Source organism: Tyto alba, unplaced genomic scaffold (assembly GCF_018691265.1).
Source record: "Tyto alba isolate M040663 unplaced genomic scaffold, T.alba_DEE_v4.0 Super-Scaffold_17, whole genome shotgun sequence".
Classification (NCBI taxonomy): Eukaryota; Metazoa; Chordata; class Aves; order Strigiformes; family Tytonidae; genus Tyto; species Tyto alba.
Genome location: NW_024881279.1, coordinates 21360475 through 21379332, shown reverse-complemented (window position 1 = coordinate 21379332; position 18858 = coordinate 21360475). Strand labels below are relative to the sequence as shown.

Genomic DNA, 18858 nt, shown 5'->3' with positions numbered 1-18858 from the left:
GAGCAGCCACGAGGCTGTGGATGGGGTGGAGGGCGGAGGGTGGGATGCAGCTGAAGGTGGTGGAGGGTGGGGTGCTCCGGGGTGAGGACAGAGCTGGGATGTTCTGGGATGGGATGGAGAGGGGGCTGGGGTAATGAGAGGGTGCGTGATGTAGGGCAGGGTGGGGTGGGGTGTTGCGGGGGAGAGCGAGGGCTAAAGGATGGGTGGAGCAAAGGGGCAAAGACCTGCTCCGTCCCTGGGAACTGTGTCAGCTCAAGGGGATGGCAGCTGTGGAGGGAGCGTGGGGCAGCTGCGAAGAGGTGGGTGCTGTGGGCTTGTGTTCCCGGAGCTGGCGCCCACCCAAGACCCCCGTGTGAATTGCGTGCACTTGCCGTGCAGCTCCGCTGCCCTGCGTGGGGCTGTGCCGGGGTGGGTCGCAAAGAGCAGGAGCTCCCCTTTATGGTTTGTGGGATGTTGGACATCCAGTCCCTGCGGTACCCTGCCAAATCTCTGTCTTGTTGACATGTTCTTTCGAACGCTGCCCCTGGAGCTGAGCACTGTGCCAAGCCCAAAGCACCTTCCTCCCCTCCGCCCTGTGTCCCCATGCATACCTGGCGTGTGAGAGCACCTGCCCATGAAACCCCAGGCACAGCCCATCTCCATGAGCGAGCTGTGCTCCTACGTAGTGCCCTGCAAGCCAGTCCATCCAAGCTGCAGTTACACAACCCAGGTTCTTGGGAGAAACCAAGATGATCGATGGAGATTAATCCGAAAGGGACTCTCCCCACAGTCTCCTGCTCCTTCGGTGCCCCAGGAAGCACAGTCTGCTTGGCTGAGGCAGAGGAGGATTGAACATGGGTGAGGAGGCACCTGGCTGTAGGGAAACAATCCACCTCTGGTACCTCGGTCCCCCTCTTCTTGTTACTGCTGGCTCTAGCTGCAGCGTCCGTCAGTCCAACCTGGGCAAAGCTCAGTCTTGGTTTCACCTCTGGGAGCCATGGTCAGCTGCGACTCAGACCCACTCAGCTTCTCCCCAGTAGATCCCCAGTTGACCTTGTCTTCTCTCTTTCTGGACTTCCCTGTCGGTCTCACTCTGCACCCTTGAGGACCTGCTTTTCATATCGCACCCATAGTGTAGGTTTCTTTTTCTAGTGGGGTTCCCAGCTCAACTCTGTGGTTGAGAGCACAAGAGGAATAGGAGGTCAGACAAAGGAAGGGAAAAACAACTCCCCAAGATCCCTTAAAAACACCTCCTTGTTGTTTTGCATCAACGTCTCCCTGCGGTGTAAGCTGTTTACTGCCTCAGTCCTTCAGATGCTCACAGGAAAGAGTGGGTGGGAGAGTAGGTTTGTGGCAGTGACCTGCTACAGGGCAGGAGAAACCTCGAACGTTATCTCATCATTTACATCTATTTTGGCATTTACAGCCATGCCTTGTGGATCCTGCCCAAAGATCCCTAAAGATGCCCCTGCCCCGGGAGGTAAACACCCTTCTGAGCACCTCTTCACTTGCAAAATACCTGCCTCCTGATCTACTATCTAAACATGGCACGGCTGGGCAGCTGCAGATCTTGGCAGGTTTCATCAGAGCTGTCTTTAGAGCCATCATTTTGGGAGGGCAGCGAATCACCGCCTCTCCCTTGGAACTGATCCTACTCTGAAGTTGTCTGAGCAGAGTGCCCTGATTCAGCTCCTCTGAGACATCTCTAAAGGCCCGAGCAACCCAAAAGCCTGGAGCTATTCAGCTCCCTGTTTTTCACATGCTCCAAACTCCCTGATGCTCTTGAGCAGCTGCAGAGCTGCTGCTTGGGAGGCTCTGACAGATATCCATCCCTGCTGTGGGGGGAACTTCTTGTCTGAGCTCGGGACTGAGATCCTGCTCTAAATGTCTTGCTAATGTGGTGTCTGATGTTCCTCTTACACTAATCTGTTAATCTTCCTGCTTCTTCATCAAAAGCACTCAAGCCCAGTAGAAAGCAAAATCAGTATTTCAGATGTTTGAAGAGCCCTTCATTATTATTCAGGCTGGGCAAGACCTTTGGGGTTGTTGTGATTCAAAGCCCTGGGAGTGCCTGGAGGAGCTTGGGCTGTTTTTTTTTTTTTTTTTTTTCTCCAAGGATTTCAAGTAGATGACAGTTTATTAGGGACTATCAGGATGTCTCTTGCCCAGAGAATAGAGCTCAGAAACCTTTTCTAATGTTCAGAAAATTTTTCTTGAGCCATGATCTGCAAGATCTGGCCCAAGGACTTCACAGCTCACCCAGGATTTAAGGGCAGGGTAAGCAAGGTGTCCTCAGCTCATCCATAGCAGGGGTCCTGTGCCAGTAAGAGTGGTAGTGCCAGACCAGTGCAAGTAAGATAAGTGGCCTTAACAAGCCTGACAGTATTACTTGTCTTACCTGTTTGATCTCTCCAAATGAAGGCTTGTCTGACCCAGTATCATCATGCATCGGTAGGTGCAGGTTGGTTACAGACCACTAAAGTGAGGGCTCTGCCAATGGCTGGAGTGTGTTGGTACACAGACTTATGGAATACCTTTACCAAACGGGAAAAGCTTCTGCCCTTTGCCTATGGAAATAGAGGTGGTTAGAAAACAGGGTTGCCATCAGAGGGAAATTTTCCATTTGAAAACAAATCAGCAAGAATTGTCAATTTTTCTTTTCCATTTTGGCTCGAATCAATCAACGGATATATATGTACAAAGATATATATTTTTTTCCTAATAATTTCTAAAGGCGCAATTCTGAATGACCTTTTTAAATTTAGCTTCATAATTAATACTTGGCTTGAATTCTGAAGTGAAAGTTACATTTGCAAGAGCATCATTTTTTCATTTTTCCATGTCAGCAAAGATATCCCCCCTGCCCCAACTTTGAAGCAAGAAACTCCCTTGAGAAATTATTTGATTTCAACAAATTGACAATTTTCCATGCAAAGTCTTCTGTTGAAGCATTCCTGGTTGTCTCCCTTTTAGAGTCCTGAGTCTACGGCTTGGGACCCCCTGCTCTCCCCAGAGCTTTCAATACTATCTGTCAGCTCCACTGGGTGCAACTGGGAGCCAGATTAGCTCATTATTTTCCCAGCGTTATTTTCCCACTCTACAGCTGCTGGATTCCTCGAGGGCTTTATTCAAGTGTTACTCCCAGTCCTGGAACCTTTTTCTCCCTGGGATCTTCAGATGGTTTTAATGTGATTATGAGACCTCCTTCTGTGTCCCGAGCAATTTCTGCTCTATACCAACTATCTACAAAATGGCTCTGTTATCAGCTTGAAGGTGATAGACATTTCAGGACACCACGGTCAGTCCAATTTAGACATTATTCCATAAAGATTATGACCCCTTTAGATTTTATGATTCACCCCTCAGATGATTTATTTCCATATTTTCCTTTCCAGTCTTCATTTCAACCAAAGAAAAGCCAAATTGCACATCCTTGATGGGCTCAGAGCTCTGATAGGCTGAGAGGTTAGGCAATCTCTGTCCTGAGGCTGTCTAAATGGGTTTCTAATTGCGTTAGATCTTGCTATGAGTTAGATAAATTCGATCTGACCAGGCAGGTTGGCACCAGGCTTTGGCGGCTTCTTTGAGCATCATGCAAATTTCAGGAGGCTTCAGGGCACCTATGTGGAGTCAGCCCACATTTTACCCAAATTTATTCATTAAATAGTGCCTTGGGATCTGATGTCCTTTTTAGGATGGCTGTTCTGCTATCATTATTTCAGCAGGACTTGTAGCACCTCTCTTCTGACTGCAAGGTCAGCTCTTGCTAGTTGTCAGCAGTGGAAGCCATGCAAACAGCCACTTTCAAGAGTGAGTAGTTGCTTTTCAGATAATACCTGGTTTTGGGAGGTGTGATTCACGTGGATTACGATGCATCTTTCCTCCAGTTGTGGGTTCTTTCTGTAGCTTCATTTGTCAACAGTGAGAGAGCTAAAGGATTGTTGGGAACAACCCTCACTTCAGACACTGGGATGGGCACAAGGATTTGTGGGCAGAGCACAGCCATCAAACGAGACCTCATGAACATCACATGGACCAGAACTGTCAGCCCTGTTGCTAATGTGCCTTGTGCAACCACAATAGCTGTGATGGAGGCGACCCTAGAAAACTGTCAGATTGGTAGATCAGAAAGCTGGGCCTTTGAGTCCACTAGTAATCCTGTCCAGAATTGGCAGTTCTTGTTTGGAGACATCACCTTCAGTGACAAAACTTTGGGAAGGTCTGAACAGTTTTTCAGAATGTAGGAGGGGTCTTACAGGTGTGCACAGACCACACCTTTTCTTAAACCTGTGTCCATCTGTTTCCCTCCCTTGTCTGTGCTGGCTGGAGCTCCAGGCAGGCAGTTGTCCTGCCTGGTTGCTCCATCCCTCCCTTGTCCAAAGTAGGCAGAGCCCCTGGGACCTGCTCCCTTGCTCTGCACCAGCTCTTTCCTCAATTCCTTCGTGTTGTGCTGAAGGGGAGCAACCTGGTACTGCTGGGAACTGCAGCTCTGGTGTGGTTCGGTCCACTTTACAAAGAGATAGTTAGCCCTTGTGCCTCTGAAAGTCTGGATGTGGAGATGCTGTGGCAGGACAGGGAGGAACCTTCTGGGGCAGACGGGATCCCCAGACCACGAAGGGGACCGGGGGGGGCACAGGAGGGAGAAGCGCAGTCCTCGAGGAGCGGAGGGTTACTGTAGGTGCCAGGAGGCTGACAGCAAGCCAGAGCAGCATTTACCTTCCTTGCTCATATGCAAACACTCTCCCTCACCGTGCTGCTCTGCCTGGTGCCACGTAACATTGTGGTTAATGTTTGTACCATTGCAGGTACCATTAATGTTGTAACATTGCAGGTACGGCAGCTCCGGGCGTGAGGGTGGGTACAGGAAGAGTGGGCGATGTTCTTGGGAGGTTTCTTCTCCAAAATTCAGTGCAGCAGCCAAACAGTGTGCTGCTGGGGTAGCCGGGGAAAGGATGGGAAGAGCTGTCTGCTCTGACTCTGTCCTCGCCCCAAAACACCAGCAGAAGCACATGCTGTTGCTCAGATAAGCTGTAAAATGGTTATTTTACATGTATGCTTATGGCCATGAGCTGAGCTTGTGTCCGGCTTCCTGGAGCTAGAGCATTGCCCTGGATGGGTCTTGGCAATTCAGGTCCAGCTTTCCTCGAGGCTTGCCCTGGTTTCCATGGGCATAATATTCCCCTTAGTCTCCTGCTCCGAAGCCTGCGTTGCACTGCACTAGAGCCATGCTCCATTCCGGACGTGATGCTAGCAAATAAAATAGTTCCCACATGCAGCAAAGCCTTTATACATGAGAAGCTGGATCTGTGTCGTTTGGGGCATGGTCCCTGGGCTTTTTTTTTTTTTTTTTTTTTCAGTAACCAGGGATGTTGCATAGCTCCAGATTGGTTTGTAAAAGAGAGGGGTTCATGAATTAATCTGAAGTTGACTAACTCATGTGCTACAATGGCTCCCTTGTCACTTATTTTTATATTCTGGGCATTGGGTCTGACATTGCCTTTCACTTGCAGCCCTGTGAGTTGCTGCATTGTGGCGGCTGTTGGGGAAGCAAGCTCCTTTGGCAGCTGGCTGAAAGGCCGTTGAGGCTTCTGGCATGTGGGGAGGCGCAGGAGCAATTGGAGGCTGCCAGATAAACCCATTAGCCGCGGATCCCACTTTCGGATCAGCAGCGAGGTAGTTAACAATTTTGATATTTCCACCACTCCAGCATTAATTGGTGCTTGGAGGCGGGGAGCAGGGTGGCTGTTATACCACACCATTCCAGGCAGCAGGAGAAGGGTGCCCGGGGCGGATTTTAAGTTTTCCTTTGTGAACAGAGCAATTTCTGGTCTGTCAGACAAGACTGCATCTCCTGCCGCTCGGTCCATGCCGTCTGCGCGGGAGGTGATGCTGTGAATTTTGGGGGGGGAGCTGCTGCGACATCCCACAGCCCCGTTCCCTCGTAGCACTGCTCTCGTTTTGGCTGACTTTGTTTTCTCTGGGTTTAGCAAGGAAAATCAGCTGGGTGTGGTCCCGATGAGAGCTGGAGATGTTTGCGATGGAAGGGAAGAAGCAAGAGGGAGCAGAGTGGGGCTGAGAAGGGAGGGGGTCCCCTTAGTCCCCTTCCAGCATCCGTGGGTGGGGACCCTCGTTGTAGAGCGCATCAGGATGGAGGAGCCCCTCAGCAGGGACTAGTGGTGGGGGGTTTTGGGGGTCTGCAGCCAAGACCAGGCAGGCTGGGGATGGCTGTTGGAGAGACCACGAGAAAATTTCTCATCGAAACAAGGCTCTGCTACTGTCAGATAAACCCCTAAACTGGAACTCTGAGTGTGACCCTGCCTTCCCCGTTGCAGAAGGGCTGTGGCAGAGCTGGCATGGGCATGGAGAAGGGCAGCAAAGCTGTCCTGGCCTGGCCGGGGTCTGCAGGAGGACAGGCTGCACGTCCTCGCACGCTGCAGCTCGCAGAGGACACAGCGGAGCAGGATGCGGCGCGGATCTGTGAAATTGGAAAGGGGTAGAGCGAGGAGCAATTACTCATGTTTTCTTATAACCCTGCAGGTAGGAGAAGTTCAAGGAAAAATTACCTTAGCAGCAGATGTAAAACCAAAGAGAAGTGCGTTTCCACGTAGCGCACAGGCAGAGAGTTCATTGCTGCAGGATGCCACGGAGGCCAAAAGCAGGCGCGGACTGAAAAAGGCACGAGAGCACTTCACTAAGGATGGGGGTCATTAAACATATGAGCTTGCAAACGATTCCTTGCTCAGGAAAAAAACCTGAGCTGGTGCACAGCAGAAACCCGCAGGATTTACCAGGGGTTCAATGTCTTCATCAGAGCAGCTGCCGGTGCCCGTGCTCCCTGCAGAAATTCGGGGACGGGGGGGCTTGGTTTGCTCCTCGGGTGTACAGGCTGGCACAGGCAGGTCTCCCCATCAGGAAAATAAGAATGAGCACTGGGGAGGCCTCAAAAGGAGTTTTTTCAGAGCCGTAATTCCTCAGTTAAAAAGCCAGACAGCTTTGCCCCAAATCCCGTTGGAGTGCAGTGGCAGGGTGGAGACAGCAGTTAGAAATAGAAAGACAATAAATACTGGGGTGGGGTGGGGGTGGGGGGGAAAGGGAAAAGGGAGGGAGTGTATAGCAATTAGTAGAAATGAGTAGTTATGGAGTGCAGAAAATTGACAAAGAAAGCCAAAAACATTAGGGGAAAAGCAATTTTGACAAGCTAAACACAATAAGGAGTACTTTAAAAAATGTGCTAGGAAGAGGTGGGATCCAGTAATTGTAATTTCCAAATGGAGATTGCAAAATTGTTAATTATCTAGAAAAATGCACAAGTATTCAATAAATACTTCCAGTAATTTGGACTGAGACATAACAATGTGGGATGCAGTATGTGCCAATGAGTTGGTAACCAGCAAAGACGTTCAAAATATCATCTCCTTGAAACAGCAATATTTGAAATAATCGAATGCAATAATTTGCGCCAAAGAGTCTTCAAAGGTCTGGAGGAGGAGGCTTGTGATCTGCGGGTGTTAGTGGAGCTGGGGAGCCCAGGATGGGCCGGGAGGAGTGGGAGGGCAGTGACGCCGTGAGCCAGCTGGAATAGCGATGGGGATGCTGTGAGCACCACACACTGTCCTCACCAGCCCCAGGGAACAGCTGGATTAATAGCTAAGGCAGGAAGCTCAGGGATGGAAATAGCATTGACGTCAGCCAACGCAGTTTGATGGGAAGCGATACTGGGCAGTGTCATTACACGATAGATCCAGCTCTTAAACCTTCCCTTAGGCATCTGCTCCTGGCCGCTGTGAGGGACAGGGCCTGCGCCAGGCATACCTGTGGGTTTGAAGCAGCAGGGCTGGTTTTATGTTGGTGTGAGATGACAGCGTAAGGCCGATCAACTCGGAGTTCGAGAAAGCGCCGAGTTGATAATGTGTTGTTGTTGTTATTATTATTTTGAATTAACACTACTCATTATAAGTAAAGCATTGTTAGATAAATGAAGATCTGGCTTATCAACAGCTCAGCGAAGAGCAGCAGTCGTCGGTCGGGAGTCCTCGTGGAACGAGGTTCTCCTGGAGGAGCTCTTCGGCAGCAGTACTGTGCCCGCTGCCATTCAACGTTGTAATCAATGATCTGGAAGTAAATATAAAATCACCGCTGATAAAATTTGCAGCTGACACGGAGATTGGTGGAGTGGGAGATCATGATGAGGATAGAGCAGTCATGCAGAGCAATCCAGATTGCTTGGTAAACCAGGCCCATTTAAACAAAGTGCATTTTAACACAGCCAAATGCAAAGCTGTACATTGAGAAATAGGGAATGCTGGTTTATATCCTGGAAAGCACTGACTTTAAAATGGATTTAAGGGTCACACTGAATGAGTAGCTCAGTGTGAGCACTTGCGGTGCTCCTGCCAAAGGGCTAATACAGTTCTCAGATGGAAAAACCTGAGAGGTAGGAGGAGAAGCAAGACTCTGCGGAAAGCCCTGGTGAGATGGCATCAGCAGTCCCGCAGGGATCGCCTCTGATGAGGAATGGGGAAAAACTGAAGCAAGTAGAGATGAGGGCCACAAGACTGATTTGCTGGCTTGCAGGTTGAGACTTAAGGAACCCAGTTTGTTTAACTTCTCAAAAAGAAGAATGAGGCGTGCCTTGATTGTACTGTACAAGCAACGTCTTGTGTGGAAAACGCTGCACGCTGAAAGGCTCTTTAACCTAGCAGAGAAAGGTCATACAAAACCCAATTTCTGCAAGTCAATGCCAAACAAATGGATTCAGTGTCTTTCCATGACTCCAGAACAAGGCTCTGGGCAGAGAGCTTCAGCCAGGCACAAGGTACCAGGGCTGCGCAGGGTACAAGGGGGGCACTAACCCCTCTCAGTGCCATGCTGCCGTGCTGGCTTGGAGGGGAGTGGGGGTTGAATGTGGGTTGCCTTTGTCCTGCAGTGAGGAGAAGAGCCCTTTCAAAGGCTGCCAGGCAGGATCTGACGTTTAAAGGAGGTGTTTTTCAGGTAAAAGTGGTGCTCTGTGGAAGGAGACCCCTCAGGGGAGGGATAATAGCTGTCACAGGCTGGGTTTCTGAGGCTGTTTGTTTGCATTATTGCAGGCACCCCAAGGAGCCCTGGTTGTTTGTCTGGGGTTTTACAAGCACAGGTGAAAGCAGAAGCTTCGAGCGAGGGGTGAGCCCCGGTGATGGGGGGAAGCGGTTTCAGACAGGCAAGGGTGCAGGAGGAAGCGGTGGGACAGCAGCGCCTGGCGTGGTGGGCAGTGATGTCCGCGCAGTGAGGGCTTTTGCGGGCTTTGCCCAGCTGCCCAGCCTACAAAACGGGCTGGGAGTGACGTCTGGGGGGTCACCTGCACACAGGGCTGCCTTCACCTCAGCTCCTCTAGAGCTGTGCACGAAGACCTCCAGGGAGGTGCTTGCCTGTCCCTTCATGACAAAGATTGTACCTTCTGCTTTGGCGACCTATCGCACTTGGCTAAACCTACCACTGTATTTTTTTCCATAGCAGCTAACCTCGGTTTTCCCTGCTGCAGGTGAAGGCCATCCCTTCTTGTCTGTCCATGGCTAAAAGCAGCAGCTTAATTGCAGAAGGCTTTTATGAGCTTGAAGAGTGCTGCCTTTGCCTTCTCCTCCCCAAACCAGTTTCCTCAATCTTTTTATGTTTTGTCATGGTTTCTAACAGCTGCTTGGTTCTGTTCTTCTCTGCTTAACTGGTGCATGTGTTCTTGAAAGTGGTGCCCAAAGTGGACGCAGCTCTGCCTCTGAAGTCCTGCTGGAGCCCAGCAGAGCAGGCGGATCCCTGCGGGACTTACAGACAAAGCACCTGTTTACGCATCCCAAGATAGATGCGTTCCTTGGTGAGGGATTGACACCGTTGATGGATAGTCAACCCATGATCTGTCGTATCCCCCAGTCCTTCAGCTAGCCCGCTGGTGATTATTTTTCCCAAGTGTGCAAATGTGACAGATATATTCCACATCTGTCATCCAAGCAGTTAATGGAAATACAGGCTAGAGATGGACTCGGGACAGAACCCAAAGAATTTCATTTGATACATCGTCCCAGCTGAAAGGCCTGTCTTCGGTAATTACTTTCTGAATACAACTTTCTAAATGCTTTGCATCCACCCCGCAGTGAATTGCACTATATTATCTAAGCACAAAAGTACTATGCTGCACCTACACTGTTTTCCTCCCTTACTTATGAGAATATAGTCTAAAATAGTGTCAGAAAACTTCCTAAAGTCAAAATATAACATTTACTGCTCCTCCTTCATACACAAGGCCTGATGTTCTTTTCAAAGGAAGAAGTTCAATGGCTTGACATGTTTGTTTGTGACAAACCTACAGTGGCTGTTACTCATTTCCTTGTTATCTTGTAGGTACTTACAAAGAGTTCTTTTATCTGTTTCAGTATTTTTCCAGGAACTGAAATTAAGCTAACTGTTTTATAATTCTCCAACTCTTCTTTTTTCTCATCTTTAAAGACAGGAGCTATTTTAGCTCACAGTCTTCTGGAAGCTCCCTGATTCTCTACAAATTCTTTAAAAAAAGTATATTAAAAAAAAAAAAAAAAAGAGGGAAAAAAAAAAGAAAAAAAAAGCACTAACAGCTCTGAACTTACTTAAATCAGGTCTCTAAGCACCTGGGGTGAATTTAATCAGGTCCAACCACCCTAGAAGCAGCTAGCTCATCTAAATGCTCCCTGTGTGTTCCTTCCCTTGGTTAGTCTCAATTCCTTTCCCTTCCTCGTTGGTGCTAGCTGTGTGGGATGCCTGATTGCCACTCAGTTGTAGTAAAGACATGAGCAAATAAGGTATTCAGCCTAAATGGTGTGTTGGTTCCTCTCTCTCCTGATCACCTTCAAATCCCCATCAAATAGCTCCTTTCTTGGAATCCTTCCTACATTTATGGGTGATTTGGTGTTTTTTTCTCTCTCTTGGTGTTTGTGTTTTATTCATCCTTCTCTTGCCCTATGAACTTGTGTTACCCTTTCCACTCCTTGGTAATCACAACAAAGAAGGATTTTATGGAGTGATTTGGAGGAGGATAATGACTAGCTGAATGGCTGTTTTCAGGGAGCTCCTCCCAAGCACGAGGAGAAAGTGTGAAGTAGGGTCTTTGAAATGTTTAACAAGCAGACAAAAGAAACAATGGTGACCCTTTGAGGAGAACCTCTGAGGATGAGAGATGGTGTCAGGCCAGAGGCTGAAAGGTGAGGGATAGATGATGCCGTAGCTCTGTGCTGGGTGGTGATCCCATCAGAGAGGCTCTGGGTGGGCTCGGCCAGGTGGGTCTCCGAGATCGGGTCTCTGAGAGCACACAGGGTTCATGCAGAGTCTGAGTGGAGACCCCAGGTGAAGGGTGGGGTGGGGGCCAATGGTTCAGGATGCTGTGCTAACAGGGGACCTTTCTGGAGCCTGCCTGCGGTGGCAGAGGACATTTGCCCAGGGTTGGAAGAAGCTGAGGCACGAGCTGTGGAGGTTGCTGCTGGGTTAGGGGAATGCAGAGACCATGCGAGGTGTGCTCCCTGCATGGGGTGGTGTCTGATGGGGTGCTCTTGACTGGGGTGGAGCCCAGCGCCGTCTCCGTCAGGCTGGCTGTGGGGGGCTGATGGTGGACCCTGCTGGTGTTGGAAGTGCTGGGCAGGAGAACTCTGCCTCTGTTTAGGAGTCAGGTTTGATGACCCCCCCACCCTTTGCCTTCATCTGGTAGTGCAACAGCTTTTCTCTTCTCTCCCAGTTACCTCATCGTCGAGTGACGTTCTCTGCAGCCAGCCAGGCTCAGGACCTGCAGGATCCCTCCCAGCACAGCTACTACGACAGCGGGCTGGAGGAATCAGAGACCCCAAGCAGCAAATCATCATCGGGGCCCCGCATCGGGCCACTAGCCCTGCCTGAGGACCACTACGAACGCACCACGCCCGATGGCAGCATCGGGGAGATGGAGCACCCTGAGAATGGTACGTGCTCGTGGCATGTGTGCCTGCCCCCTCCCCAGGGACCCTGCACCTGAGGTTCTTCATCCCCGAGGCCGCACCTCCCTTGGTTCGGGTGAGACGGGGTGAGGAGTTCGGTTGGGACAGGCTTGCCACGTTCAGGTCTGGTGGGGCTGGGAGGCTGGAGAAGAGGTGAGGCTCAAAGCAAGAGAGCAGCAAGGATGTGGTGGGGAGGGGAGAGGTGGGTGAGGGAGAGGAGGTCTGGGGGAGGCCAGGAGATGTGGGAGTGGGAAGAGTTGAAGGGTCAGATGGGTTTGGCCGGAGGCAGATGGGATTGGTATGATGTAGACAGCGGGCCCAACAGTCTGGTCCGAGATGGCAGAGCAGGTGACATGCAGAAGGGGTTGTAGCCCAACCGGTGGTGAGCTTGCGTGCCACAGTCTGGTCCCACGGGTATTTGCCCCCATGGCAGAGCAGGGGTGTAGGGGCAGTCGGGGTGTGATGCAGCTCTCCATGCTGTGGTGGGTGTCGGAGCCGTGGGAGTTTCCCAGGGAGCAGAGGGGGAGAGCGAGTTTAGGGGCACAGACTGGGGTGAGGAGATGTGTGGAGTGCAGGATCAGAGAACGTGGTGGTGGCAAACCCAAGAGTGGCATGTCCTGCCTTCATTGGGCCCTTCAGGTCACCTTCTGCTCGGGTCCACCTTAACCTGAGAACCCCACTGGAGGTGTCTGCAATCTCACTGCGGGAGAGCTGGCTTTCCCCTGCCCTGGCGCAGCTTCAACCCCAGTTCTGCTCCTTGTGCTGCCTCTGTGCTGCCTGCCTGACTACCCTTAATGAGCCCACTCCCCAAGCTATCTTCTCTGGCCAGCTTAAGTTGCTTCCTCGGACTCGGCTCTGGCTGTGCACATAACATCTACTTTCCTGTACCTGCTGCCTTCTGCGCTTTTGTACTGAGGGGAGGTTGCAGTGGAGTTGACAAGTTCAGGGAAACGTCTGGGAGGGAAAAAGAGGAGGTACAAAGAGTTCTGATGAAGTCTCCTACTTCTGGGAGCATCCTTGACTTTGGGACAGGTCTGTATGTGGTGTGAAAATGGCCGAGAGTGTGTTCAGCTGGTCTAGGGAGCTGCAAACTTGCTGGGTCCCCCTGTTAAGGAACACGTGGGGCATAGGGTAATCCGTGGTCTTGAAGGTCTAGCTGAGCATCTCCTCCATCTTCCCAGGTTAGTTCCCAGAGTAACGATGGAGTTCTCTATGCTACGACCATTGAAGCAAGACATGGTGGTGCCAGCTCTGGCAGGGTTCCTAAATCCGTTTGTTGCTCTTGCAATATGAGGCACCCTCCTGTCTAGGAGTGTTGTACAGATCACTTTCTTTCCAAAAGTACCAGCCAGTCAACTGGGAAGGGCAGTATGGAGAGGTTCCTGGAGTCCTGGTGCAGGACGACAGTACTGGACTTCCCAAGTGCCCTTGATTACCCGCCTGAGCCTGCAAGAGAGGTTTGAAGGGCATGTGGACAAGGAGATGCCACATGTCTGTAGTGAAGGATATAGTGGGGCAGTGGTGATGATGGTCCTGGAAGAGGAGAATTTGAGCCCCTGAAGGTGACAGGCAACCCAAAGATGATCAGGGAGGAGCAGGGCTAAAAGTAGAAAGAGGAGAGAGAGAAAGGAGGACCTGGACGGTCTGCAGCAAGAGGTGGAGGGCAGAGAGGTCTACCTGTAGTCCTGGGATGTTCGTTGTCTGCTCGATTGGGATGAGCAGATCTGAGGGAGGCTAGAGGACACTGCCCAGAGCAACGGCTCTCACAGGGACAGAACACCTGGGCATGGCTCCCTGCCCACAGCAACACAAAACCCAACCTGTCCTATGAATTGGGCAGCTCCCTCCCTTTGCCCAAGAGCCCCTGTCTATGTTCACAGCCCAGGAGGACAGAAATCAGCACACATCCATCCATGAACAAACCCACGTGTGATACAGACATGTGCAGAGGCTCCCAGGGGATAACTGTGACCCTGGTGTTCTCGCTGTCCCTCAACCTGTCCTGGCTCAGTTCCCTTCCCGTGGCAGTGGTTGAGAAGTCAGGCTCCAGTGCTTCCAGCAGCTGTCCCGACCTATATAAACCAGGTTCAGTGCAGAGGCCATGGCAGGCCAAAGCTCTGGGGAATTCACCGGCATTAACTCTAGTTGGTCCCAGTGCTCTGCAGATAATCTGGCAAAGGCAGTTTAACGAACCTGAGGGGCTGGGGTCAGGGTTGTGATCCGTTAAGCAGACTATCAGGGGACCCTAGCACCAGGCCAGGTGATCTGGAGATTAGGAGGCACGGGTCGTGTTAAATCAGTTCATCGGAGTTGCACTTCCTACAGTCCCCCTGCCCGAGATGTGGCACATCAGACCTCTCTGTGGTGCAAACAAGACCTCTGTCTTGTTTGTCCAGAGAAGGGTCATGTCTTGCTTCTTGAAAAGAGTCTCCAGTTATATGGGACCATCATGATCTTCTTGGGGACTGTCCCACCATGTCCTTGTCTTGACTTCTGCAGCTGCTCAAAAGCAGCACCAGCTCCTCAAAGAGGTCAGATTTTGGGGTTTTTTTGTGAAGCTAGAAAGACTAAGCCATTCTTGACCTTATATTAAACTGAAGAGACGAATTGGATCCCACACACCCTCTCTTGCGGCACGAGCACAAGACTGACACGACTGTGCATTTTTTAGGCTTTCATCTAGTTATAAATATCCAACATAACAGGGCTTCCATTGCTTTCTCCAGGAGATTATCCCTGCAGCCGAACCAATCTGATAAGCAAGTATGCAAGGCTATTTATAGCTTTTCAACTGGAAGACAGATCCATGCCTTTTCTTTGTAGATGGTTCTTCACTTGATTAACACACATATCAGTGTCCTCCTTTTTTGGACACTTTTTACTGTGCAGACTGCAGTAAAATGCTGTATTGCAGGGGCTGAGCCAGGTCCTTTTCAGAAGGAATTATGATGTTTCTGATGAAGATTTCTCCAGTATCTTGGCACTGATGTGCCAGCTCCTCAGTCATCCCAGGCATTTGTCATCCCTGGTATTTTACCTAGCTGCCCACTGTTTCCTCCCCAACATTTTGCCGTGCTGTTATCCACTTCTGTGGGTTACACTGAGCTGGGAACTGAGCTTAGTCTCCCACTTGGCCACCCGTTGCTTTTGCTAAAGACATCTGCTCCCCCTGTGTCACAGATTTGCTTTAGTTGGAAGGAGCCTGGGAGTGATTCTACTCTGCAGAGGATCTTCCCTGTCATAATGCATGCAGAGTTTAGATTATGAAAGTGCCAGGCTCTCTCCATTGACGATGGAGAGAATTTAGTGAGATTACAGGACCAAGCACATACAATTTAGGAAACATTACGTGAAGACTGTTTCGCTCTGTCCCTCCATGGTACAAAGGTACCCAAAATGACAATAGATTGGATGGAGTATTTCTGAGTTGCATTCTTCAGCCCACAGAACAAAGGCAAATGTTTATTCTGTTTTATTCCCATTATTTAAAGTGGGGACCCCGTGCCATTTTTAATGCATGCCATTACAGCTTTACATTGAATATGTAATTAACAATCATCTCGTGAGCTTTTGCAGTGCACTTGGTGCAGTAGTATCTGCACTTCACAGATGTTAATGAGTTTATCCTCACAGCTCCCCTTACAGGGAAGAAATTCCACCATAGGTGGGGAATGAAATAGAAAATTATAATCTGCATTTATGAGATGTCTGCTAGCTTTGGGTGACCCCCTGGATGAGCTGGCAGCGTCTCTGTCTGCTCTTTTTGGAAGGTGAGAGCTGCTGTAGCATCCCTGTGCTCCCAAGCCGCGCGGCAGGTCTCCAGCTGCTTTTGGACGGCGAAGGCGAGGCTGCATCGGCTGCCTCCGGGCAGCTGCTGACGTACGAGGCGCGAGCAGCATGGCTTTGGGACTACGTGGCAGAGCTAAATGTAAGCCCCTCTCGCCTGGTTCATAGCCACAGGTTTTTCTGACAAGGCCAGCCTTTTCCTCATGGCCTCCTACCTCCTCTGTACACCTCAGCACAGCTTGAGCAAATGAATTGAGATACCATTTCCAGAGTTTAACTGCTGGACTTAATAAAACCTTTTCAGTCCAGATTTTCCTTTGTTTCAAGAAAGACGGGTAAATTGATGCATTGTAAAACCAAAAGGAGCAGCTTGTCTAACCCCTGCATGACACACTGTGATTTCTGTGTCTCGCCATGGCTGAGGGGGAGCACTCCTTGGGTAAGATCTCATTTTGATAGCAGATTCCAAATGGTGGCAAGCATGAGAGACCCTTGGTGAGCCCTTCCAGTGGTAGATCCTCTCTGTCCCCAGTTTCACAGGCCCACACTTCAATTCTGCTCAAGCTTAAGCTGCCCAAGCTCCCCTTTCTTTCCATCGACTCTTGTGATATTAAAAGATACCTGACTTGATGCGTACTTGTAGATCACATGCAAGCGAGTCAACATTTAAAGTTCTCATTGATACACTCAAAAACTGAGTCAAGTCCCTTACTGTGAGCGGAGCCAAGGCAAGACATTTTGGCAGCTGGGGCTCTCTTCCTTTCCTCCCACCCTTCCTCGCGCTCCTCCAGCCATTGCCATCTGCTCATGACGCCACCACAGACCTGCAGCCCCATTCCTGGGCAGCAGCAACATCTGGCACATCTTGAATGTATGTGCTGCTTTTTGGCAACCCTTGCAAAGGCAGCCTGGGGAGATTTTTTCCCTCCTGCTCCTCTTTGCTACACTTCTGATTATAGTTCAAGTCTTCTGTTCCTTCATATCACTTTTTTCTCTGCATGACCGCCAATTTGCCAACAACCTTTTAGCGGTGTGGACGTATCCAGATGACAGCCCACAGCTCTCCAGCAGCACTCAGCGGTGTCCATAGCAGCACCAGGCACAGAGATAATGTGACTACTAGTGTCTGTCTTCATAGTCTTATGACAGACGTGTGTGTCCATCGTCTGCAAACAGGGTTGCTTCTGGCTAGCACCGGGCCGTGTGTGCACCCCGCAATATCACAGCACTTTGAGAAGGTGGGTGGTTCCGAAGAGGACTCCCAAACCAGCGGTCCCTTCTCACTGCTCACGGTGTTGAGATGGATTTGCAGCATGGAGCAGCCACTATCTCCCATCTTCTGCTTAGTGTCAATCTGGTCATGAGCTTCTTTTTAAGATTCTCACTGCTATTGTTGTGCCGTTCCTTCCAGCCAGCAGATGGGACAAAAAAAAATTACTTGCCATCTCTTCCTCTGGCAGAGTGAAGTCTCTAGATCTTAAAATCTATTCTTCTTTTTTTGCATTATCTTTAAATGTCCCTTTTGTCTTGATGAAAGTGTTCCAGGCACTTGTTCAGTCTGCAGTTCTTTTTTTTTTTTTTTTTTTTTTTTCAAACGCATTCTGCAGCATTTTTGCTTTGTTGCGGAGAGCTGAGGAATGCTTTTGACTGGGTTTCCATCTGGGACGTGGGATTTGAGCTAGTTCTGTGCCATCCCTGGTCAAAGGCCAGTGAGCCCAGATAGGTTGTCTGGTACACAGACCTCTTCTGTTACTGAAAGATCTCACACCTGTGGGAGAAAACTGAGGGTATGGCGTAGGATAGGATAAATGCTGCTCTCTGTGGAATAAAGAAAGATGGTCTCTGCCTGGCACTGTGCACCGGTCTCCCCTTTGCTGACCGAGAACCAACAGGTCACACATCTGAGCAGCTGAGGACCGTTGGCTTGGGTCTGACTGGTGCTTGGACTCATCTCTAGCTGAGCCATTGCGGGATTTTTTTTTTAACTCATCTGTAGCTCTTTCCTTTTTAACACTGACTATTGACATCAGGGCTAGAATTACTTGTTGTAGATGTTTTGTCATTGCTAGTAGTTTCCAAGTTCTGCTCTTGTTTAGGGAGTGCACAGTCTCTGTGACCATCTTCTGCATCTCATCTACTTCTACGAATTATGTCTGGGTTTCTCAGTGACCTTCAGCTCTACAGGCATCTGCATTTCTTCATAAGAAGTTAAGAGTGTCTCTACTTTCTTCACTTAATGCTAGTTCATCCCCAAAGACAGCTTCTGATTTTTCTAATCACTACTGAAGAGAGATGTGAGAAAAGATTTTTATCAAGAGAGGCAACATCTGACAGATTGCAAATGGTCACGAATTACACCACCTTGGTTTCAACATGCCATTTCTATATGAGCTGTAATTTCAAACTTGTTCTCACCCTATTTCTTCTTCTCCATATTTTCCAGCACGTGTGTCTGGGTAAATGCCCTCTTACGAAAGAGCCGTTCAGGTCAGAGCGGTTGTGGCATGCCACGTCAACCAGGTCACCCTCCTTAATTGTACTGAGGATCCCAGGGTAAACAGGATACAGCTGTTCTTTCTTCCCCAGACTAACAAGTACATTGCTACTAGCTACAGAGAATACCTTTAATCCTCTCAAGACCTTCTAAGAAGGATGCGATGCTACTTGCTCTAGACGTTGTCCAAAATAGCTTTAATAATTTATTTGACAGTGTCTTTCTTGTCTCACAGGATTATGTGGTAGTGCACATGTAAGGTTGTCCTCAGGTTCTCCAAAGATCCTTGGGGGATCCTGAACATCTCTAGAGGAGTTATTTGAAGGAACCAAATTTCCCTGTTGGATTCTGATAAATTTTCTCCCCCTTTCTGTCCCTGAACTGTGGTTGCATTAGGTCATTATAAAAAAATCTAGGCAGGACAGTTGTTCTGAGTCAATGCCCAAGAGACAAAAAGCTTCGTGTTTCAGTAGGAAGGTGCCTTCTCTTCTAGAATATATAGGTCCCTATGGCTATATCTGTGCCTCTTGCATTTGAGATTGGATTTGTTGAGTTTTTTGCTATTCCTTGTGATCCTGGGCTGGGCTGTGTTATCTTCCATTCCCTCTTGCGGTTTCTGGCAAAATGATGGAAATTAGG

General features: G+C 49.6%; 1 protein-coding gene across 3 annotated transcripts in view; it reads left to right on the top strand.

The window, feature by feature from the left end:
- Positions 1–18858, top strand: part of PCDH1 (protocadherin 1) — a 53719-nt gene that overhangs the window by 15875 nt on the left and 18986 nt on the right. For all 3 annotated transcript variants that reach the window (XM_042790096.1, XM_042790097.1, XM_042790098.1), the window contains exon 4: positions 11705–11924. In XM_042790096.1, coding sequence (XP_042646030.1) covers positions 11705–11924 — 220 coding nt within the window. The remainder of the gene's footprint in view (positions 1–11704; positions 11925–18858) is intronic.